Source organism: Mangifera indica, chromosome 15 (genome assembly GCF_011075055.1).
Source record: "Mangifera indica cultivar Alphonso chromosome 15, CATAS_Mindica_2.1, whole genome shotgun sequence".
Taxonomy (NCBI): domain Eukaryota; kingdom Viridiplantae; phylum Streptophyta; class Magnoliopsida; order Sapindales; family Anacardiaceae; genus Mangifera; species Mangifera indica.
Window position 1 is genome coordinate 874223 of NC_058151.1, and position 25353 is coordinate 899575.

The 25353-nt window shown below is 32.9% G+C and overlaps 3 protein-coding genes across 3 annotated transcripts; all 3 read left to right on the plus strand.

Moving 5' to 3' along the window:
• The first annotated feature begins 7964 nt into the window (after window positions 1-7964).
• On the plus strand, window positions 7965-10009 carry LOC123198417 (cyclic nucleotide-gated ion channel 1-like). The gene is made up of 3 exons (XM_044613123.1): window positions 7965-8022; window positions 8975-9211; window positions 9320-10009. Exons 2-3 carry the CDS (start codon window positions 9011-9013, stop codon window positions 9845-9847), a joined length of 729 nt encoding a protein of 242 aa, XP_044469058.1. The 5' UTR covers window positions 7965-8022; window positions 8975-9010; the 3' UTR covers window positions 9848-10009.
• A 338-nt stretch (window positions 10010-10347) lies between these two features.
• LOC123198080 (cyclic nucleotide-gated ion channel 1-like) lies at window positions 10348-14567 on the plus strand. The gene is made up of 7 exons (XM_044612662.1): window positions 10348-10460; window positions 10632-11100; window positions 11418-11618; window positions 12075-12355; window positions 13127-13238; window positions 13345-13581; window positions 13943-14567. Coding segments are annotated over exons 1-7 (1716 nt in total). The 5' UTR covers window positions 10348-10458; the 3' UTR covers window positions 14357-14567.
• Window positions 14568-20583: 6016 nt separating this feature from the next.
• On the plus strand, window positions 20584-22836 carry LOC123198017 (cyclic nucleotide-gated ion channel 1-like). Its single transcript, XM_044612589.1, has 5 exons — window positions 20584-20961; window positions 21131-21340; window positions 21643-21851; window positions 21964-22078; window positions 22483-22836. The coding sequence occupies exons 1-5, from the start codon at window positions 20584-20586 to the stop codon at window positions 22834-22836; spliced, it is 1266 nt and encodes a 421-aa protein (XP_044468524.1).
• Window positions 22837-25353: the final 2517 nt, after the last annotated feature.

Sequence of the window (25353 nt, forward strand, 5' to 3'; positions counted from 1 at the left end):
ATATATATATATATATATATATATATATATATATATATATATATATCATATTATCTAATAAATTTATTATATCGTAATAACTTGATATATTTTGTATTTATTTATATTATATTATATTGTGAAATCCATATAAAATACAATAGGATGGAGGGAAACGAAGACCTGCATAAAATGTTCCGGGAAAATTACAATTTTTCTGAAAGAGGGTAATAAAGCTTGTGCCTTTAGCAGGTTTAACAATTAGTACCCGCCTTTTTTATAGCAAGAAAGTGACAGGAAGGACGGAGGGAGTGTGACGAGCACGTGCCATATTCGATCAAATATTCCCACGTGGCGGAACCTGTGACGATGATGTTATTCTGTCTATAGATCTAACGGCTATTTCTTCAGCCGCCACGAAGATTAAATTACCCACCAAAATTTCTGTGGAATGATTTTCAGTTAAAATAAATCACTTTTATTTTATTAATACGTATGATATAACTCAATTCTTTCCCTTTTTGGAAAGGTTAAAAAGAAAATGAATTTGTTCTTTCTTATGTTTTGAAAGTTACTGCCCGAACATTATTAATAGGCCAGGGGATTATTTCTCATCCAAGTTTAGATGTATTTTTAAAGTTTTATCTGTAGAATTTCAAAAACTAATAATCTTATCTATTTGTTTAAAATCTTTATTAAAGTTAAGGAGAAAACCATTATTTAACAAAAAATTAAAAAACTAAAGTTTTATTACTTTTACCTTCCTCAGATTAAAAATTTCATAGTTCTTTCTCTACTCAAAGTTTAAAAAATTAATATTTTCTTTATAGGGTTTATAAATCATTATCAGAGACAGTCGTCTTTAACCATTTTGGCTCTCCCTTTAGGTTTAATTCTCTCTGTTGATTACATCTCAAATATTGATGAAACCTATTTCTTTTGACAAAGATAAAATTGTCTTCATCTATATATTAATAGCTACATTCTCAATGCAAACCTGGATAATGTTTGCCCAAACCACGTGAAAAAAAAAAAAAAACTATTTGTCTTACCATTCTTAATTTTTAACTCTTAATGTCCTTACAAATCTCCACGGCTAATGTCTACTATATTACAGTTGGATTTAACTTGTCAGGAATTCTGTTCAAAACCTTCAAGCAAGTAAACTTGTGATTTTGAATATCATTACCAACACATTATTTCTTATCTTTTTCTTAGTGTACACATGAATGTTCTTATAGAGCTGAAATTAGGCTCGAAAACAAAGTAATCTATTGCATTCAGAATGAAATGAGGTAACTATATATACCACCATCTTAGGATGCGGCCAAGCCAACACCAACAGGGTAGAAATGATGCTTGGGAATTATACTTAATAATTAATTAGTTAAATTTATTTTAATTATTATTTCTAATATTTATTTGCACAGTAATCCAGTCTGCCACCAGTTCAACCGGTCTACAGTCAAAATTTCTTGTTCCAAACCTTCAATTGGAGGAAATTGAATCAAAGTTGGGAGGCTTGATTTCGGCCGGCCAATGCATCTCACATCTATTAATAAAAAATTTGTACGAGAAGTAAATATTTAAGTAATTAAATTCCAAGTTTTATCCTTATCCTTCAACAGTGCTAATTTACCATGACCAATTAGGGTTCGACACTTGTTTGTGGTGGTGTAATCAATGAGGTAAATAACTTTTTATTTTAATTAACCAATTTTCAACGTGACTATTATTAAAAATATAACCCTTAGAAATTTTATATTGGCCATTCATTTTAGGGAGAAGGACTATTTCCCACCCATCTTTTGATGCGTTCTCACATTGCCACCAACGGCAGATGAAAATCCAGTTTTCCCACCCATGAGCTATTAAAATGGATGATATCTGTTTGCATAAGGGTAAAATGTCCATTTTACCCTTGTTAGATGAAATAACAAAAGTACCCCTCAATTTAATTTCTCAAAATTGATGTGAGGGTTTTACCATTCACCCCTCTTAGGTTTTAGAAACTAACATTTTCACCTTACCTAAAGTTTTTAAACTTTAAAAACTAACATTTTCACCCCCAAACCTAGGGTTTCCATATTTTTCAAAATACAGTCGCCCCCCATAACTTTCAAAACTAGCATTTCACCCCCATTCTTCAACTTCATCTCCCGACGTCTTCTCCGGTGTCGTCACTGACCTCCTCCTTTTCTTGGTGCGACGGCGGTGGTGCGACGAAGAGACGAAAATCTCTTCGTCGCACGATGCGACGAAGAAACCTCTCTTCGTCGCTCGTCGTCCAGATCTGGGAGATCGGTTTCAAACTTCGATCGTCGTCCAGATCTGGGCGATCGCTCGATGAAGGTCTCTCTTCTTCTCTCTTCGTGGCTCGTAGCATCTGGAAGACGCGACGACGAAGGATGACTTCGTCTATTCTTCCAGATCTGGACGACGCTTCGTCGTCCAGATCTGGGCGACGAAGGGTCGTCCTTCGTCGTCCTTTGTAGTCAGAGATAGGAGATCAGTCGAATGCGTCGGCTGTTGATGGTGGTCGGAGAAGGAGCAAACCCCAGGGGTGAAATCTAAACTTTTCAAACTTTGAGGATGGGTTAGTTATTAGTTTTTAAAATCTGGAGGGGGGAAACGGTAAGATTTAAAAGTTTTAAGGTTTTAAATAGCAAATGACGATTTTGCCCCTGTCCCTAACTGAAAAATTGGACGGCAGTTTGGTCACGGATGAGAAAACTAGATTTTCATCTGCCATTGGTGGCAATGTGAGAACGCATCAAAAGATGGGTGGGAAATAGTCCTTCTCCCTTCATTTTATTATTTTGTTTATGTTGAAAAAAATTTTTCTAAAATTTTTTGTTCTTCGCATGGTACTTGAAGTCAGAGTAGACAGCATTATATTTCTCTCCACGCACCATTAATTATGTCAGCATATAACGGTTTTGATTTTATATTAAATTAGTATTATATCAAAATTTTTTAAATTGAACTTAATTTTTAAATATTTAAATTATTTGATCTAATTAAATTATTCAAAATTATTTATTATTTTTATTTTTAAAATATTTTTATTTTTAAAATATTTTTATTATTTTAATTTCTTTATTAAATTATCTTAATCTATTATTAATTAGTATATAATATAATATTTTATTTTATTTACAAATAGTTTAAAAACATTTAAAATATATTAATAATTTAATTAATTAAATCATATTCTTATTATTTAATAATAAAATAATACATTTAAATAAATAAAAAATAATATGAATAATTACAATTATCCAAATACACAATTATATAAATTTATAAAAAATTTAATATTTTTTATAATATATCTCTAATAAATTTTATTAAAATAAGATTTTTTAAAATATTTAAATTGATTCAAATCATATCAAATTATTTTTATGTGAATTTTAATATTATCTGATAAATCGTATCTTATTGACTCTTTTCATATTGTATTATATGGAATTTGTAGGTTAGGTTGAGAATTACCAACTTGACTGTCAATGTCTATCTATAGGAAAGAATGTGGTTAGATTTTGCTTCTGCCTTCAACGTAATCTCTGTTGCCACAGTTCGATTCACAAGTTTTATAATCTACAGATGAAGAAGCCGTCCAGCTAGAAAACGACGTAAGATTTAGCATGACCTAAACTATAATTATTCAGCCATAATCCGCATGACTCATGCAAGCACTGAATAAATTTTTTAAGGGTATTGAAGTTCTCGGAAACCTCTCCTGAGTACAATTATATTGTATGTTTTTTGGAGAGAAAAATAGGGTTTTGAACTTCATCAAAGATCTTTTTATGTCCATGCTGATTTTGTTCATCAGATCATAACTTAAATCCTAAACCTTAAACCTTTTTTTTATAGGTTATAGTCAGAAAGTTGCTTCTTCTCTGGATTTATATCCAAGTTGTTATTCATGTTTGAATTTACGTAAGTCGATAGTCAAATAATAATTTTTCACAAGATATTTAGACAATTTTACCCCTGTATTTCATTGGTTTCTTCATTTTACACATTAATTTCTAAAAAAGACAATTGCAATAATTGTTTGATTCGACATCTTGGGAGCGAAAAGTCGGCGTTTTGTTGGATGATTTCCACCACGCTGGGTCAATGTCTATATAATCTATATAAACACTCAGCGATTCAGCAACTTTAAGAATTTTCAGTCCATTTTTCTCTTCAAGCAGAGTAAGTTGCAGAGACGAAAGTCGAAACAGTCAGTCAGTATCTTGCAGCTTCTTGTCTGCTTGATCCTTGCTTTTTTATTCATGAAAGTTCTTGCTGGTTGTATAGATATGTCATGTTGATGAACTTTTGTTTTGATTTTGCAAATTTTTGGAGAATAAATTTTCCTCTTTAAAAGTTTGTGCTTGCACTTGCTGATTGAGCTGTTGTTAGTTATTAGCTTCATTATTAGTACCTTTGTTGTCTGTATCGTATATATTGAACGTGTGCTTTCGAAAAAATACATGCATGAATTTTCTTTAAACTATTTATGATTTGTTTGATTATCAGGGCTTTGAATTCAGAGGTGGAGATGAGTAAATCAATTTCCGGGAATCCCTCGGGAAATTTCACAAGTGGTCAACGTAGAACTTCCCAAAACTTGACCAAAAGAGTGCCTCACCAATCGAAGAAATTCCTCGACTCACGGGAATCTTCATTTTACTGGATTTTAACTGTCCTCTGTATGATTTCAACATGGTCAGATTCCTTCTTTCTGTACAGTTTCAAGGTCAACGGTCTCAAAAATTGCCTTGAACTCGAAAGCCATGCAGCTATTGCAGCCATCGTTTGCCGCACTGTTTTTGATTTCTTGATTATTTTACCTTGTATAAATGAAAGAGGAAAGGAAGGAGACACTGTGATTAGAAGGCAAAAATCGCTGTATTTCTGGCTTGATGTCATCCTCAGTAATTTCCCACTACCACAGCTGGTAATTAAGAACAATCTTTAATTTCTAACTAATATTCATGTTTTTTTTTAAAAAATATTTTATGTATTTATACGTTATAACTTTGATTGAATAACTTAACTGTAGTTGATACATATCACTTGTAGACTCTGAACTTGTTATATATCCTCTCCTTGATCAGGTTGTGATTTCAATTATGATTGGCAGGATGAGAAGTTCCACACCCTTTTATGCATTACGGATGTTGAAATATGTTATTATTTTCCAGTACTTACCTAGGGTTTTAAGAATTTATAGGTTTTATAGACAGGCTGAGAGCACTGAAGGCATCCTTACTCAACATATATGGGTAAATGTTTCATGTTGTTTCCTAATTTACCCGCTCGATGGTCAAGTAAGTTATAATTATCCTTTCCTACAAATTTCTTTTTCCACCTGTTGTCTCGAATCTTGTTTCTAAATGTTTAACCTAGGTTTGAATGATGAACTCGGCTTATGTTTTCTGTATATTTAACAACTTTTTTCTAAAACTTGTTTTGGGTTTGTTGTTCACATTCAAAAGCGTGTTACATGTGAACTTTAACGAAGTGCATGAGGCTTGACATATATTTAGAAGTATCATATGTAGTTTCCTGCTAAATTTTTTATGATTGCACATACAATTAGTTATATGTGAACCATGTCAATATGTTTACCCGTCTTTTTAGATACTTGGAGGCTTGTGCTATCTATTGGCTATTAATAGATTAACTGAATGTTGGCGTATAGCTGGAAACACTATCGTTTGCACGATGATAGTAGATACAACCGTTTTTGATTTTGTAATGCTTCAAAAGGTCATTCTCGCTGGTGTTTTGGAGAAAGATTTAATGACAAGGTTCATGTTTTGTTTTAACTGGGGGTTGCAAACTATAAGGTTTGTGTATATAATTCATATGTACTTTGATTTTCTAGTGGTGGATTTTGGGGAATTGAAATTGAGTATAATAATTATTACACTGTTCAATAATTATGGATCTATCAAAACATGGAAATTTCCATATTGAGTGCAGCCTTTTTGGGAAACTAAATTGCAGTCTCATCAGTTTGTTTTCTTTGGGTTTTTCAATTCATTCAAATGCAGATCCTTGGGTGGAAACTTCAATACAAGCACAGATGTTTGGGAAAATTTATTTGCAGTTTTCATATATCTGTTTGTGATATTCATCAATGTACTTGTGTTGGGAAATGTGCAGGTTAATATTTTTCTATGTCTTGTCTCTTAACTTATTTTGTCATATGATTAAGATCGATGGCGCATTGAATTTAATTTCTTTTGTGAAACAGATCCTTTTGCTATCTGAGTCGAAGAGAAAAGTGGACATGAGAGTGAGGGTCCAAGAGATAGTTCGATCCAAGACCTTTAAAATGCTCTCCACAAATCGGCAAGAACAAATTAAGAGTCATTTGCAGTATGTATGGCAAGAAACTGGAGTTGTTGATGGGCAACATTTCCTCGATATCCTTCCTTCAGGCCTCCAAGAAGAGGTATTGAGAGAACTCTGCTTGGAAATGCTCAAGAAAGTGAGTTTCTTATCCTGCTATTGCCTGAAAGTGAAAAGTAGTAACATAATATAACATTTCGAGTTATTAGAATACTGAATCTTTCTAATTTATTTTTCTTGGTTTTGTTGCAGGTGTATGTGTTTAAAAGAAGATTCGATGAAAAAATTTTAGAAGAAATGTATTCCTATCTTAAACCAAAGTTTTACGCAGAAAGACATAGTATTGTTAGGAAAGACGATAGAATTAAGGAGATGCTCTTCATCAAACATGGCACAATACTATCCACCATGACTGCAAATGATAGTTCCTCTGAGGGTGAGGAATACCGTGATGGTGAATTTTGGGGTGAAGAAATTGCAATATCTTGTTTGCATCCTCATTGGAATTTGGAACCCATGTCAAAAGTAAATGTTATAGCTGCTACTAAAGTTCAAGCCTTTGCTCTAAAGTTAGATGATATCAAGAAGGCTTTAGAAAAAATCAGTAAGTTGCCTAACCGTTACTCAGAGCAGTGGAGAACTAAAAATGCTCGTATTATACAAAAAGCTTGGCGCACTTGTAAGAAGAAAAAGAAATGCTCCATCCTGGTACATTGAATTAATTATCCATCACCGTCTGTCATTTGAATCTTGTAAAACAAATGGGCTCCAATCACTAACATTAAATTTTTGTCATTTAACTAGTTTGATTATAGAATCCCAAAAGCCGGACTGGAAAGCTGCAGTGTGGGTGCAGCAGCCATGGACAGCCCCTTGCAAATGAACGGGCTCCCACTCAGCGTATACGCACCGGAAACAGTCGGCTGCGTGGTGTTGGACAGGGAGGGACAATGCGCTGCAGCCACTTCAACAGGGGGGCTGATGAATAAAATGAGTAGGAGAATTGGCAACTCATCGCTTATCGGTGCGGCGGCGTGTGCAGTGTCTTGCACTGGAGAAGGGGAGGCCATTATACGTGGGACTATGGCTGTGATGGAATATGAGGGTCTGAAGCTGCAAGAGGCGGTGGATCTTTTTATAAAAGAAAGGCTTGATGATGGACAGGCTGGGCTGATTGCGGAGTCTAAGAAAGGTGAGGTTGCATGTGGGTTCATTTCCTCGTAGCATTGTTTGGAAAAAGCTTTGCGTAGGTTGACATTCAGTATTCACGCCGATTCGTTTAAAGACAAGATAGAAGAGTCCATACAGCCCATGATGCTTCACATGCTCAGAGATATACTTCTGCATTCGAATGATTGTTATGGGATCTGATGGGTTGGCTTGACCAATAGCCTGTCTCAGTAATGGCTAAAACCCGTTTTATATTAGCTTAAACAGCATTCAATAAGGTTCAATAACTCTGATTGGATTTGTGTTTTAAAGGTTTTTTACTTACCATTTGGTTTTTGGATAGAATTATAGCCTCTAATTATACTGCTATTTGAAATTTGAACTTAGATAAGGTTATTTTCGTTTTTTATTAGAAGGCCAAAACACACGCCCCCCACACACCACCCCCCCCTTACTCATCATATATGGGTAAATGCTTCATGTTGTTTCCTAATTTACCCGCTTGATGGTCATGTAAGTTATACTTAATCTTTTCCACCTGTTATCTCGCATTTGGTTTCTAAGTATTTAACCTAGGTTTGAATGATGAACTTGGCTTATGGTATGTCTGTATCTAACAATTTTTTTTCCCCTAAAATAGTGACTTTTTTATACAATCAAAGTTCCCTCTTATATTGTTTTAGGCTTGTTCTTCACATTCAAAAGCATGTTACATGTGAACTTTAGCAGAGTGAATGAAGCTGGACAGTTGACATATATATAGAAGTATCATGGCAGTTTCCTCCTAAATTTTATAACATTACATTTACAATTAATCATTGCACATACAATTAGTTATATGTCAACTGTATGCATATACTTTTAAATAGCAGTTTACCTGTCTTTTTAGGTACTTGGACTTGATTCAATGTTGGCATATAGCTGGAACCACTATCATTTGCACTATGGTAGTAGATGCAACAGTTTTTGATTTTGGAATGTTTCAAGAGGTCATTCTCTCTGGTGTTTTGAAAAAAGATTTAATGGCAAAGTTCATGTTTTGTTATAACTGGGGCTTGCAGACTATAAGGTTTGTGTACATAATTCATGTCTACTTTGATTTTCTAGTGGTTGAGTTTTGGGGATTGAAATTGAGTATAATAATTAGACTGTTCAAAAACATGGAAATTTCCATATTGAGTGCGCCTTTTTTTTTTTTTTTTTTTTTTTGCAGTCTCATCAATTTGTTTGGTTTGGGTTTTTCAATTAATTCAATGCAGATCCTTGGGTGGAAACTTCAACACAAGTACAGATGTTTGGGAAAACTTATTTGTAGTTTTCATTAATCTGTTTTGCGTGATATTCATCACTGTACTCATGCTGGGAAAATTGCAGGTTAATATTTTTCAATGCCTTGTCTCTTAACTTATTTTGTCATATGCTTAAGATTGATGACGCATTGAATTTTATTTCTTTTGTGAAACAGATCCTTTTGCTTTCTAAGTACAGGAGATTAGTGGACATGAGATTGAAGGTCCAAGAGATAGTTCGATCCAAGACTTTTAAAATGCTCTCCACAAATCGGCGAGAACAAATTAAGAGTCATTTGCAGTATGTATGGCAAGAAACTGGAGTTGTTGATGGACAACATTTTCTTGATATTCTTCCTTCAGGCCTCCAAGAAGATGTATTGAGAGAACTTTGCTTAGAAATGCTTAAGAAAGTGAGTTTCTTACCCTGCTATCGCCTAAAAGTTAAAAGTAGTAACATAACACTTTGAATTCTTGTAATATCGACTCTTGCTAATTCATTTTTCTTGATTTTGTTGCAGGTGTATGTGTTTAAAAGATTCGATGAACAAATTTTAAAAGAAATTTGTGACCATCTTAAGCCAGTGTTGTATGCAAAAGGACATTGTATTGTTAGAAAAGACGAGAGAATCAAGGCAATGTTCTTCATCATAGGCGGCACAGTACTATTTACTGTGACTGCGAGGGATAGTTACTTTGGGGCTGAGGAATACCGTGATGGTGAATTCTGGGGTGAAGAAATTGCAATATCTTGTTTGCATCCTCAATGGAATTGGGAACCCATGTCGAATGGAAAAGTTAGGGCAGCTACTGAAGTTCAAGCTTTTGCCCTAGAGTTGGATGACCTGAACAAGGCTTTAGAAAAAATTAAGAAGTTGCCCAACCTTTACTCGCTGCAGTGGAAAACTAAAAATGCTCGTATTATACAAATATCTTGGCACCGTTATAAGAAGAAGAAAAAGGAGCTTCAAATTACCCTTAATGTGGAAGAAAATTCTTTACAATTCTCAAAGTCAAAACCCAAACTGCTCTTGGAGCAATTGGTCTAGACAAGATAGGAGAGTCCATACAATCTATGATGCTTCATGCGCACAGAAATATATACACATAAAAATCAATTTTTCAAAATTTGGATCGGATCAAACCAATTGGATCGATTAATAACCAATCTCATGTCAATCCAACAAATAGTTAAAGAAAAATAGTGTTGCCTTTTCCAACCTTACATAGATTATAAACTATCATTCTCATTCGGAGGAAGAAGCATAAGTTAAAGTTTAAACTCATTTTGGTATAGTTCATCAGTCGCTTCATGGGATCATATAGGATTTGTATTCTGTATTTATCCTACTTGTCATTTGGTTTTTGGATTGGGCTTTTCGATGTATGTTTGTATTTATAATTTTATATTTTATTGATATTTGAATTTTCATATTGTGTAAATTTATTTAGAATATATGGAAAACTCGAGGGGGGTATAAGTAATTCAACTCGCTATGCGATTCATTTTGGCCAAAAGACTGGTTCGTAAGTCAAAGCCTGCAAAAAAAAAAAAATAATAATAATCAAAACTACCGACCTAAAATCGGCATTATCTTTCAAGGAAGTTGGTGAGCTGAATTCCCGAAAACATAATCGTTCTTCTTCTGCGTTTTTGGTGATGTAAGTTCGCTTCTGTTTTTCTGTGAAATTATTCTTAAAATTATTCTAATTTATGTGTGGAACAATTTTCTCTTGGCCAAAAGTTATGCACCGAGCAAAACCCAAAAAAAAAAAAAAAATCAATTCAATTACCTTGGGTATAGGTATTTTATTAGTCATGTTTTTTTTCAGGTCTCAGGACTTGAAATCAGAGGAAGGTAATCATAGGTCATTTTATGAAGAAGCTAAAGGAAGTATACCTTCTGAGGAAGTAGGAGAGACACTCTTTGGGAAGTTCCAAAGAGGTGCACAATCTGATGTTGGTTTTAAACAGTTTAAAAGCCGAATTAAATTTAAGGTTTTGAGGTTTTTAAGGGAAACGGTTTACCCATCAATAAAGCCCTTGGAAAACTGGATTTGTATTATATTTGATATGGCTGCGATCCCGTTGGATTTTTTGTTTCTCTACGTTCTTGTGGTTGATCATGATAACAAGTGTCTGGCATTTGACGTGAAATTGGGTATTTGGATTACTGTTCTCCAGCTCCTTTGGTATCTCTTTTACACCATCATTATAACTTTCATACAACATCCACACGGAAGAGTTGACTTCTCCATGTGGGGAGCTTCATACCTTGACCTGCCCATTCCGCTTCCACTGGTAAGGCACACTGACTCTTTGAACAGTCGTTTTTAAACAAATGGATGGAATGAATTGATCAAAGAATATTTCATGTTTGACGAATCACACATACAAGATACTGATGATATGATTCCCAAGTTTTGTTTCAACTTTTATTCTGAAGTGGTGTTGCTATTCATGGTTAATATATCTTTCACCATTTAGTGTTATTCAAATGCTTTATAATGCAAGTTGTCTTATAATTATTATTAATCCATTTGTTTTATATCATTCTAAGACTTCTTATATATATAATTATCCCTTATAAACTAAAAAATTTAATGTGCTCTGTCCAGCTGGTAGTCAGGACTTTAATGACAGACCTGGATTTTTGGTATTTGATGAAGCTGGTGAAAGTCTTTGTGTTTCTGCGATGCCTGATAAGGGCAGTCAGAATCTATACAAAAGCTACATTGACGTTGGTCAAACTTTCAGAAGCTACATTGCACAAAGCTATATCCATTATTCTTCTTTACATTTACATGCTTGCTGCTCATGTAAGTTGAATAAATGTTTATTTGTTGATTTATCTGGTCAATTATTATCTTTTCGTACATTGACTTAAAATGCTTTACCAACTTCTTAATCTGGGAAAAGCTTAGTTTACTGTTTTTCAGTATTTGACTAGTTTTTTTGTGAAGTGATTTCTGTGTGTTTAAATGCTTTACCCAGGTCTTAGTGGTGGTACATAATTCTTTTTTTTTTTTTTTGGAAGTTGTGGTTTGTGCTACAACTGAACATTCTCCTTAAATTGCTTCGGAAATTTGATCTGAAAGCATTTAAACATATTTAATCAACTTAGGTTAACAGCATGATTGAATCAAACGCAAATGCTTACTCAGATATACGTACACTTATGTTAGCTTGCTTATTCACGTATACATACACTCACACATATACATATATCCTCTGTTCATATCTGTTTGATCAAATACAATTGCTGGTGAGTTTAGGTATATGGAGCCTTATGGTATTTAATGGCCATCGAAAGAGAAACTGAATGCTGGAAGAAAGCCTGCAGAAATCATACTGAATGCAGTGATGAGTCTTTCTACTGCAGTGGCAAATTAAGAGACTACTCATTTCTGGATGGAACTTGCCCAACGAAAACACTATATAATACAATCTATGATTTTGGAATTTTTCATGATGCTCTTCAGTCTGGTATAGTTGAAGCGACTAATTTTCCACAGAAGTTTTTACATTGTTTTCTATGGGGCCTGCGAAATCTCAGGTTTGTGCATACTAGATTCTTTTCTTGTTGGTAGTACCATAATATGAGAATGTGGTCAGTGTATGAGGTCTATTGTATCAGCATATTTAGCTGTTACAGTGCATATAAACACCATTTGGCAATTCTCAGTGCACTGTCCAGGTGACTCAAACCTTGTTTTGTACTAATTTGAGGATATGGTCTGTGTATGAGTTCCATTGTATTAGCACATTCAGCTGTTACAGTACGTATAAACACTGTTTGGCAATTCTCAGCGCACTGCTCAGGTGAGACTTATATTAATGCTTACAGTGCACTGCCCTGGTGACCAACCTTCTTCCTGTTTACACTTAAGATTATTGCAATGAGAGAATGAAAATTTAAAAATTGGTCATTCAATTAGAGAAAAGGGAAAGATGTGAGAAAGAGAAAATGTAATAGATGTGATATTCTAGTCAATTGATTGGTACTCATTGATGTATAATTCTTATGACTGTGACTATTGTGAATGACTCTACTGACTTTTGGCTTCTCTGATGCATTAGCAAATCGAGGTCAATGACCTGTGGGCCTTTATGTATTTATCATGGTTCATATTTTATTTTGGGATGGTGAAACTTACAGTTTTTAACTCAGTTATTTTTAGTCTCTATATGAGTCCGGTTATCACTTTTTTAACATTTATGGAAATTTGGTATGTACCCTGTAAATATGTTAGCTTCACACATATGAATCTTAGGATTCTATGATTAATTTATGATATATTACAGTTGGATGTAATTTTTATTGCAGTTGGTTTGGTCAGAACCTTCATACAAGTACTGATGTCTGGGAAAACTTATTTGTTATTTTGATTACCATCACTAGCGCACTGTTGGTTGTCTTTTTCATAGGAAACTTTCAGGTTGCCTTCTTTTTTCCCTTTTTGGGTTGTTTCTTGTCTCCCAGTTATACATAAATGGTCAAGTTGAAGCACAAATTAACTTATTCGAATGCTTCTTCTGAAACAGTTATACTTGATGTTTGATATTGGGAGATCAAAGGACATGAGTCTTGAGACACTAAAGATGGGGGATTTGATGCTCTTACAAAAGCTCCCTAAGAATCTCCAACAACAGGTTAGGAAATATGAGCGATGCATATGGCGAAAGAACAAGGATGACGGTGTAGAATTTTTGTTTAGTAATCTTCCCAATGCTCTTTTACAGACCATTAATCGAGAGCTATGCTTGGAGCTACTCAAGAAAGTGAGTTCCTTTGTCTTTATATAATTGCTCACCTATTAGCCTGCGTGGAGTTAAAATCTTCTTCTCATTGGATTACTTTTTGTACCCATTTACGAAGTTAAAAGAAGAAGAAACAAGTGCCAATATTTAGGGAGGAAACTCAGATACAATTGCATTAATTTAAATATAATATCTAAATAAGATCCCATTGCACTTAATAATGGAAGAAAAGTTCAGATGACTTTGTAAATTGAACTAAATTCTTAAAATTTAACACATCAGACTGGAGGTGATTACCAGTTGTAATTGTCAGTCTTGAATTTCTTTTTATATCGCTGGATATTTGATATATTTTTATTATTGTTCTTGAATGTATGTCAAGGTACAAGAGTTTAAGATGTTAAATGAAGAAAGGTTGGAAGCATTGTGTGATAATGTAAAGCTAGTCTTCTACTCTCAGCACACTCACATTTTTCAAGAAGGACATCCGATTGATCAAATGTTGTTTGTGGTGTGTGGCAAAGTCTCTTCCTACACCTCTAAGGGTATAACTGGCTTTGCAAGCACCGATCATAGCAGAGATGATGATAATAACATAAGCAAAAAGGATCATCAGGTAGATTGTGACTTCTATGGAGAAGAACTTATCACATGGGCTCTAGATGGCCATTTATCAACAAGTATCCCCTTGTCAACAAGATCTGTTAAAGCGCTTACAAATGTTGAAGCCTTTGCTCTTATGGCCGATGACCTTAAAGATGTATTACTTCGTGATAGGTACCCGGAGAATGATTAGGCTTGCTCTGCCGGATGACTCTGTTTGCAGGAAGAACAACCTCTCTGAACTACTAGCAATTCACTTGCAGATGTTTGTAAAGATACTATAAAATATGTTTGTTGGAATTGAGTTCTGCTGAATGTAAATATGCAGTTTGCAACCACAATGTAACAGTAACTTCACTTGTATTAATATTACTTAAGAAATAAAGACACAGTTTTTACATCAACATTGTTCTCCAAATATTCGTAACAAACGGAACCTAAACTAAAGCCATCAACGGCAACATATAACCCTGGAAAATAACAACCAAAACACAGAAACCAGAACCACCCCAGAAATGAACTAAGCTCAGAAAACACTAAGCAATCTCCCTTCCAGCGTTCGAGGGGCTGATCTCTCCTCAATACTTCATTTTTTCTATTCTCTTCTCTGCCTCCCTGCTGCTCTCCAGGTCCCTTTTCTCCATTTCCTCACCATAACTGTCCTCCCAATCATGTGGTGCCAGCTCAGTTGAGCATATCCTTCTGGTCCCTTCCCTTGGTTGTATGCCCTGATATTCTTGTTGGTGGTCTGCTGATGGCATAATTTGTTGGGCTGCTGCTTGTATAATTTCTGGGAGAGTGCCATCTGTCATCACCACGGGCTGTCCACTTGTGTTAGCATTTTTTCTCCCCCTCTTCCTCTTCACGTACACCCAAGCTAACACTTGGGTATTGGTTCCTTAGAACTTACCCATACATTGACCCCCAAATATGTGTGTCACCTAATTCAGAGAAGCATGATGACAATTGGGGTGAGCCTTCTCATAATTCTAATGCAGGGAAGGAATAAAATATTCAGAACGCCAGAAAGAATCAGGATGAAATTAAGGAAGAAACACAGGTTAGTCTTTCTAACTTGTGCTACAGCCCTAGGGAAGCAAGGCAATGATGAATTATTTTATGTTTACACAATAGCAAAACAAAGTATTATAATTGGTTATTTCTCTACTCAAATTCACAAAAACTGGGCCTGCCCAGAGCTCAGTTCCCAAATAAATGAGGTGATGACCAGATGTTTTCATTAAAACTTGCATTAGATTGATCTCCTGATTTATGTGTATTATTGTGTACAATTAATAGTGTAGAGGAAATCATTAAAGGTGTGTGTTCGTCAAGGATTTGTGCCGTTGTAGAACATGTTCAAGAATGTCAGAGCTCAAGTATATGTAAAGAAAATAAGAAGAAACAAAAACATCAATCCAAATGAACACAATGTGCAAATGCTAAATAACTCTAGCAAAGGAAGTACAGGTGGCGAAGGTGAGGATTCAACAAGTGGCAGCACTTCAGAAATGATACAAATAGCAGACCCTGACAGAAAGCCTGCAGATGACAACAATTCAGAAATAACACAAGCTACAGTACATCAGCAAGAAAAGAGGGATATGCAGAATAAAAAGGGTACCACGGTTATATTGGCTGATGAGCTGGCAAATCAAGATTGGAGGGGCAGCAGTGGGGAGAAAGAAAAGATAAAGAGCCTGGAGAGTATGGAGAAGGCAGGGAAGTCATTGGAAGAAGGAGAAGATTAGGGAGAGAACCAGTCTCTTGAAAGCTGGAAATGGTTCTTGGCTATTCTTGTTGGTTTTAATTTTCCCTTAATGCTTTTGGTCTGTAAACAAAGATAGAAATGGTGCCAGTTATGAGTTAAGCTTTTGGCATAATCTCTCTTTTGTTCTGGATTTAGTATGATAAATGCCCAAGCTGGATGCTTCATCTTTATTTATACAATGTAATCAATCCAAATAGTATTATCTACAATATTGTTTCAAAGAGTGTTACATTTACAGTCGCCAATATCACAGAGATCTTAACAATTAAACAGTAGTCTTGTGAAGATCAGCAGCTGGGACAGGATTGAGCCATATAAACAGTGTCCACTGACTCCAAATTCCTATCAAAGAATAAGTAAAAGCTTGCAATAGTATTGGAAACAAAAAGATGCATAGCTTTACCTCATTTAAATGTTATTAGCAGTGTGCTATTATAGATTCCTTCACAATGTGTCCACAAAAGAACATAAACAGCAAGAAATCTTGAGAATCCCTCCCATCTCCAGCATCGGAAAAACTTGTTGATCTTCGTGCTTACAATTTCACTATTTTATATACGGACTGGTTTTCTAAGAGGAAGAAAGGAGAATCCAAGTTCATATCAAATATACTATTGAAAAATTATCTATTGCATTTAGATTTGAAAGAGGTTACCATTTTTCGCCAACAGGGTAGAAATGATGCAATTGAAATGATGAGGAGAAACATCAACAAATGGTTAAAGCCGTTTCAATGGTAACATTTAACTTCCACCAAATAAACTAGGCAATGCAAACTGGTATATTATAACAGGCCTTCTATTAGTTTTCGGATTACACAATCATACATTACATGCTTAGAATAGCCAATGAAAGAGGTTACTATTGGACTTTGATCTCTGATTTGAATTATTCTGATTTTGGGGTCTTTATAGATTGTCGAAAATCACTGTGAACACACTTTCATAAACCAACATTTTCAGGAAGACAAATGTAATATATAGGGATAGATCCAAGAATGAAATATAGATTAGTTAATATTAAAATAACTATAAAATGTAAGAAGATCAATGTAAAATAATAATGAAATATAAAGGGCGAATAAATTTGAAGTAGGGGTGAATCCAAACTAAATAGACTTAGTATTTTAAATGAGTCAAATTTGAGATAGAAAGTTCAAATTAAGTCAGTTCAATTTAAGTGAATTGTCAAAAAGTTACTTATAAATTCATCTTTCTTAACAATTTTTTCATCTTATACAACCACTTTTCTTCTTTGACAATTCTTTCTCTTCTTCATTTTCGACTATTTTTTTTCTTCTTTTTTGACACTTTCTAAAGGCTTCTTTGATAAACTCATTACCTCTTCACTCAAGTTGGAATTGTTTTATTCATACTAATTTTGAGCCAACCCTTGTTTGGCCTTAATTAGATTTTTAATCCACCTCTAACTTGAAGTATATTTTTATGAAAATTAAAAAAATTTCTATATTGTAAATCTTCCCCTTTATTTAAATTAGAATGTGAATAAATTCTTAAAATTTTATTTCGTGTGACAAACACAGGCACACAATATGGCTCTTGCCCTAGATACTACTAGGCAAAAATTTAATTATACATAAGAAAATAACCTCATTTCAAGGTATTCAGCAGACCTCGATATTATTTCTTATGTAGAATGAGTAGGTTAGAATCACTAAAATCTTGATGACAAAAGAAGGGCTCACTGAAAGAAACAGTAATTGAAGATACTAACTCACAGGAGTTTAGATTTCAATCTGATCTGATCTGGTTTGCTCACCATTGATAATATATATGCACTAATGTTTTGAAACTCGAATTAGATTGGTCGGTTTGATTGGGAACCAGGCGAGAGTTTGCAAATTTTTAAGCCACTTCTTGTTCTTTTTATTCCATTTTAAAAGAAATTTAAAAGCAAACATAGCTTAGAATTTATATTTTGAATATTTATTTATACAATAATCTAATCTAATGACTGGTTCAACTGGTCTAACAGTCAAAATTCCTTGTTCCTAACCTTCAATTGGAGGGGACAAAACAAAAGTCTATTAGTAGAAGAATTTTTAATTGAATCAATGGCGAGAGGCTTGGGGAAGACGATGAAATGTTCTAAAATTTTTTATACTTGGCGCGGATACATGATGTGAGAAATCTATAGTCTGAACAGGGAATGGGAGGGATAAAGACGCGTAAGCTGGAGCTTAGAAGGCGTCTATGGTTTGATTTTGTCTTTGAATTAATTAAATGTATATTTTAACTCACTCCTAATTTTATATTTATATTTTTCAATTTTCCCCACCTAATATATTTTAAGTAATTCTTTCTTTGATTCAAACGGGTTTAAATAATTAGTTTAGCTTTTACGACATTACGCACTATATTACATAATTTTAATGTTCCCACCATGTCTATGTTTTCCCCATCTAACGTTATATGTTTCTTCTACTTTATTAGTTTTATTTATATGTTTCGTATGTTTAGATTGTTTACAAGGCTGCATTAAATGAGGAAGGTTGTTTTCTTATTAGGATAAGCATTTATAGGAGGAGCAATGTTATGTGTACCCAATTTTGGTACACAATTCATATACACAATGATGTGTCATCATGCAATTAGGTGATTTTAAAATATGTGTCACCATATGATAAAAAAATATTCAATCACATGATGACACCTTATTTGTGTACACAAATTGTGTACCAAAATTGGATACACATAGTTTTATTGTTATAGGAGTAAGCAAAAAAATTATGGAGATAAGTATTTATCTGCATCAAAATAATTAGTTTTTTACTGCTAAAACCTCTAATGAATAACCGTTATAATAATGTATTGGTTTTAAGGAAAGGATCTAACAAATATATAATAGGTTATTGAATTTCATAAAAAATTCGATAAATCTTAAAACTCATGTTAATGTTATTTACTTAAATAATAACTTATAAGGATGCATTTGATTCAGGTACTCTTTTTATTATAAAAAAATAAAATATTAATATAAAATTATATTAACTTAAAGATTACTGGATATAAATTATTATTATGTTTGATAAAAATAATATGTATAAATAATTATTGTGTTCGGTTGGATGTAATAAAAAAATACTGAGGGAGCGTTTGGTTTGAAGAATTTATTATAAAATTTGAAGATTAACTTGAAGATTATTGGATATAAATTATTAACATATCTGATAAAATTTGGTAAAGATGAATATATATAAATAATTATTGTATTTGGTTAGAGGTAATAAAAAGAAGTAGTATATTATTTTACTTAAATACTATTATGTATAATTATTTTAAAATATTTTTTTATATTATTTGTTATATTATTGAAAGTGAGATTATTTTTGTATTAAAATAATTAATAAATAATGATATAATTATAATAAAATCAAAATTATCTGAGTAATTTTTTAATACTTAAGATTTAGATAATAATCAGATTACAATTTGTATTACTTACCACATCTCTATTGGTAATAAATGATTACCAGAATCTTTTATTATTTATAAATTAAATAAAATAATATAAATTATAAAAGATAGATTATCAATCCCTTCAACCAAATGCCCCCTAAGATATTATTTTCTTTAATTATCTTTGAATATAATTATTTTATAATATTATTATATGAATTAAAAATAAAGATATTTTAATATAAAAAAATTAATAAATAAAGATATAATTATAATAAAATAAAAATTATTATAAATGTTTTGAGTAATATTTGATTATCGGAAATAAAAAAAGATTGAATTTATTTTTATTTATTACTTAAATCGATTTGTAAATTGTGATTGTAGACCAAAATTATAATGAGCAGTAACCAACTCAGATCTTTCTCTATTGGCAAGTATTATTTTATGTCAATTTCCCTTCGAATTCAGTTTGAAGTGCCAGCATCTCGCTTCTCCTTTGGATTTTTATTCATCTAATGTGTTCATGGTTGTCCTTTTTGACTCTACGTGAATGGAAAGTCAAAATAATAATTCTTCATAAGATATTTGGGTACCTTCATTTGTACCCGTTTTTCATAGGCTTCTTCATTTTTCACATAAAAGAAAAAGCCCCAAATGATTCATGGATGTTTGATTCTTTATTACGTCAACAGGAGAACGAAAGTGACTTTTGAAGACTTCACTGGTCTGCAGAGTTTCCAAGTTGATTCTGGTCAAAATCAATAAATTATTGGGCAGATATCATTCTTCAGAAGTCCGCGTTCGTTGGATATTCTCCCCCACGCTGGGTGGATGTCTATATAATCTATATGTTGCAGCGTTTCAGCAACATTTTCAGTCCATTTTTCTTATCAAGTTGCAGAGACGAAGATTAAGACAGTCAGTCAGTATCTTGCAGGTTCTTTTCTGCTAGATCTTTGCATTATTATTCATGCAACTTCTTGCTGCTTGTGTAGATATGCCATGTTGATGAACACTTGATTTTGCAAATTTTTATGAGAATAAATTTTCCTCTTCACAAGTTTTGAGCTGTTGACATGTCATGTATGATTGAGCTGTTTTTGTAAGCTTCGTTTTTGGTACTTTGTTATCTACTGAATGTGTGCTTTTGAACAAATACGTACATGAATTTTCTTTTACCTGATTATGACTTGTTTGACTATTAGGGCTTTGAACTCAGGGGTAGAGATGAGTGAACCAATTTCCTTGAGAGGAAGAAATGGGTTCTTGGGAAATTTGACCGAAAGAGTGGTTCACCATATGAAGAAAGTCCTGGACTCACAGGAATCTCCATTTTACTGGATTTTAACTATCCTGTGTATGATTTCGACATGGTCAGATTCCTTCTTTCTGTACAGCTTCAAGATCGACAATCTTAAAAATTGTCTTGAACTCGAAAAACGTGCAGCAATTGAAGCCACTGTTTTCCGCAGTGTTTTTGATTTCTTGATTATTTTTCTTTGTGTACGCGAAAGAGGAAGGGAAGGAGACACTGTGCTTACAAGGCAAAAACCGCTGTATTTCTGGGTTGATGTCATCTTCAGTAATTTGCCACTACCACAGCTGGTAAGAACCATCTTTTCTAACTAATTAATATTCATGTTTATTGATATTTTATGTATTTATATGTTATAACTTTGATTGAATAACCCAGCATTATATATGGCTCTCCATGTTCATTCAAATTCATACCCAAATGTAGTTGATCTGAACTTGGTATATATAATCTTTTCAGGTGGTTTCGTTTATGATTGCCGGCATGAGAAGTTGGACACCCTTACATGCATTCCGGATCTTGAAATATGTTATTATTTTCCAGTACCTACCTAGGTTTTTAAGAATTTATAGGTTTTATAGACAAGCTGAAAGTGCTGAAGGCATCCTTACTCAAAATATATGGGTAAATGCTTCATGTTGTTTCCTAATTTACCCGCTTGATGGTCATGTAAGTTATACTTAACCTTTCCTCCAAATTTCTTTTTCTACTTGTTGTCTCGCATTTGGTCTCCAAATATTTAACTAAGGTTTGTATATGGAATGTCTGTATTAACAACTTTTTTTTTTTTTTTAAAACAATGACTTTTGATACAATCAAAGATTCGTCTGATATATTTTTAGGCTCGCTCTTGACATTCAAAAGCGCGTTACATGTGAACATCAACGGAGTGCATGAGGCTTGACTTACATTTAGAAGTATATTTGAACTGTGTGCATTTGTTTTAATTAGCGGTTTACCTGTCTTTTTAGATGCTTGGAGCCTTGTGCTATCTATTGGCTGTTGAAAGATTAATTCAATGTTGGCGTATAGCTGGAACCACTATCATTTGCTCTATGATAGTAGATGCAACAGTTTTTGATTTTGGAATGTTTCAAGAGGTCATTCTCTCTGGTGTTTTGGAGAAAGATTTAATGACAAAGTTTATGTTTTGTTTTCACTGGGGCTTGCAGACTATAAGGTTTGTGTATAAAATTCATGGAAATTTCCATATTAAGTGCAGCTTATTGGGAAAACTTATTTGCAGTCTCATCAATTTGTTTGGTTTGGGTTTTTCAATTAATTCAATGCAGATCCTTGGGTGGGAACTTCAATACAAGTACAGATGCTTGGGAAAACTTATTTGCAGTTTTCATTAATCTGTTTTGCGTCATATTCATCAATGTACTTGTGCTGGGAAAAGTGCAGGTTAATATTTTTCAATGCCTTGTCTCTTAATTTATTTTGGCATTTGCTCAAGGTGACGCATTGAATTTAATTTCTTTTGTACAACAGATCCTTTTGCTGTCTGAGTTCAAGAGATTAGTGGACTTGAGATTGAGGGTCCAAGAGATAGCTTGATTCAAGACTTTTAACATGCTCTCCACAAATCGACAAGAACAAATAAAGAGTCATTTGCAGTACGTATGCCAAGAAACGGGAGTTGTTGATGGACAACATTTCCTTGATATTCTTCCCTCAGGCCTCCGAGAAGATTTACTGAGAGAACTTCGCTTAGAAATGCTCAAGAAAGTGAGTTTCTTACCCCATAACACTTTTGAGTTCTTAGAATATTTAATCTTTCTAATTTATTTTTCTTGGTTTTGTTGCAGGTGAATGCGTTTGAAGGATTCGAAGAACAAATTTTAAAAGAAATGTGTGACCATCTTAAGCCAGTATTGTATGCAGAAGGAAGTTATATTGTTAGAAAAGACGAGAGAATCAAGGCGATGCTCTTCATCATACACGGCACAATACTATCTACCATGACTGAAGATGATAGTTCCTTTGTGGCTGAGGAATACAGTGATGGTGAATATTGGGGTGAAGAAATTGCAATATCTTGTTCGCATCCTCATTTGAATTGGGAACCCATGTCAAAAGGAAATGTTAGAGCTGCTACTAAAGTTCAAGCCTTTGCTCTAGAGTTGGATGACCTGAAGAAGGCTTTAGAAAAACATAAGTAAAAATGCTTGTATATTATACAAAAAGCTTGGCGCAGTTATAAGATCCTACCGTGGAAGGAAAGCTTTACGTAGGTTGACAGGCATCCCTCACTTATCATTTGGTTTTTGCATTTTGGATTTATTTTACTTATCATTTGGTTTTTGGATCGGGATTTTAGATTTATGTATTGTTATTTCAATTTTGGCTTTGGTAAAGTTGTATCCTTATTTGAATTTTGAATTCAGGTAAAGTTATTTTAAATTTTTATTAAAGATTTAAAATTTATCATTTTTTTAATGTATATAAATATCACTATTCTGATTGAACCGGTAATTTTGAGCTATCTACAAACTAAACATTTATCATAGCATATCAAGTCATCAATCAATTAAATGTGTTAAATTAAGAAAATAAGAGATAGTTTGGTAAACTTATACATCATTATTTCTTTTTTCTTGGTAAATATTTTCCCACACATTGATTGATTTGTGTTATGCATAGATTTATCTTTGCATTAACGAATCGTTGGTTAACCTTGATTTGTCATTGTCTAAGAGAGAGGGGAGTGTTAATATGAAAGTTAGTTGGTTTCAATTACCAGAGAAACAGTAAAAGAAAATTATAAATTTTTAAGATACATATTTATTTTTTAAACTTTAGATTGAAGAAAATTATTAGATTATTAAATTTAAGAGAAAACTATGATAAATTTTTTATTTTTTAAATTTTTTTAATAAATAATATTTTTATTTTTTATATTAAATAAATTTTTTGATAAAAATAAATCAATTGATAAATATTTAAATTTTAAAAAATTAACGTACAAAAAACTTTCAAGTTACACCGAACCTTGGGGTGGGAACAAGTCTTTTGGTCAATGGGATTTCCTTCTTTTGTAGTAAAAGGAAGTTTCGAGGAAGCTTGGAGTTATTCACAAACAATATCGACAAAATGGAATTACAGTAATGTAACTACTTCCTAGTAAACAATATTCAGGCAACGGTCTAAAAAGAATCTATATATACAAAGACTAAAGCAAGAAGATTAGTCATAAAGATTGGATTAAAATATAATTATTATAATAATTATGGATGGTTTACAGCCAAAAGTTATGAAGAAAAAAAAAAAAAGCTCAGTTTTGTGAGCCAACAACAGATCAAAGTTGAGGAGCTGGTTGTCTTCTCATCAACGGATCAATGCCGTCATGCACGACAATAAATCAGTTCTTGTATTAAAACTAAAGTAATAACTGAATATTTTGTGAAAGAAATAATAATTAATATTATAAAATTTTTATTATGAAGCATTTAGTTAACGGGTATAAGAAAAATTTTTATCAGAGAAATTATATTAAATAACCAAAATTAAAAGAGTTTAAGTGAAATTATCCAAAACAATCAAGTTTAAGCAAAAATATCGTTTTTTTGTGAAATAACTAAATTGTCCCTATATATAATCAAAAGAATTTTCTTATTTTTCACGATAATTTTTTACGGTATTACTATATAAATTCAAATAAAATTTTCGCTCCACAGTACATTGCTCCATTGTCATTCATAATTTTTATTAGTGTTATTAATGTGCAATGAATATAAAATACAAGTTTAATAATAAATTATGAATTATAATATATTTTGATGCCGCGTCGAAAAAATATTTTTTTAAATTTTTTATTCTTCGTTTCTTTGCATGCATGTAGATTTTTTCCGACGTTCACACGGTACGTAATTTATCCAAAAAGGGGAAATTATAAAAAATAGCCAAAATTTAGGGGGTCTAAGTAAAATTACCCAAAATATTTAGGTTTAAGCAAAAATACCCATGTTTTGTGAAATGACGAAACTGCCCCATATATAAACATAGCAAATTTCCTTACTTCCCACGGTCAGTTCACTGTGCAAATTCAAAATTTTCCACTTTCCCACGGTCATCCCACGGTCAACCAAATTTTCGCCGATTTTCTTGCTTTCCGGCAACCGAAAATGACAAAGAAGGTTAGTATATCTCCCGTAATCTTGTTTGAATCAAGTTATTTCACATATGATTAAGATTTGATTGAGATTTTGAGGTTTAAAATTTTAGGGTTTCGACTTGAACAATGTTTAAAATGTTTTGATTCTTGGTTGTTTTTGTTGAATTGATTGAGGAGTTTTGTGTTATACAACGTGTAGATTTGATTTATGTAGAAATTGGAGGCTAAAACAACCAAATTTTTGGCTGAAAATGGCTGCAAAGGAGCTGCAGTTTGACCGTGGGAACAGTGTTTCCCACGGTCAAACAATTTCTCCCACGGTCAACAGACATTGACCGTGGGTTAGGGGGGTAAAATAGATTTTTTAAAATATTAGGGAGCCAACAAAAATTTCTTAGAACACAGTGGGTTTTTCGGAAATTTGTCATATAACAGCAGACTTGTTACAATATAAAATATCCAAAAACCCCCCATATTTATCTAAATTTACATTTAACCCCCATAATGAGTGAGAGAGTTAAATAAATGAGGAGAAGGGTAATTTTGGTATTTTGGAAATAGTGAT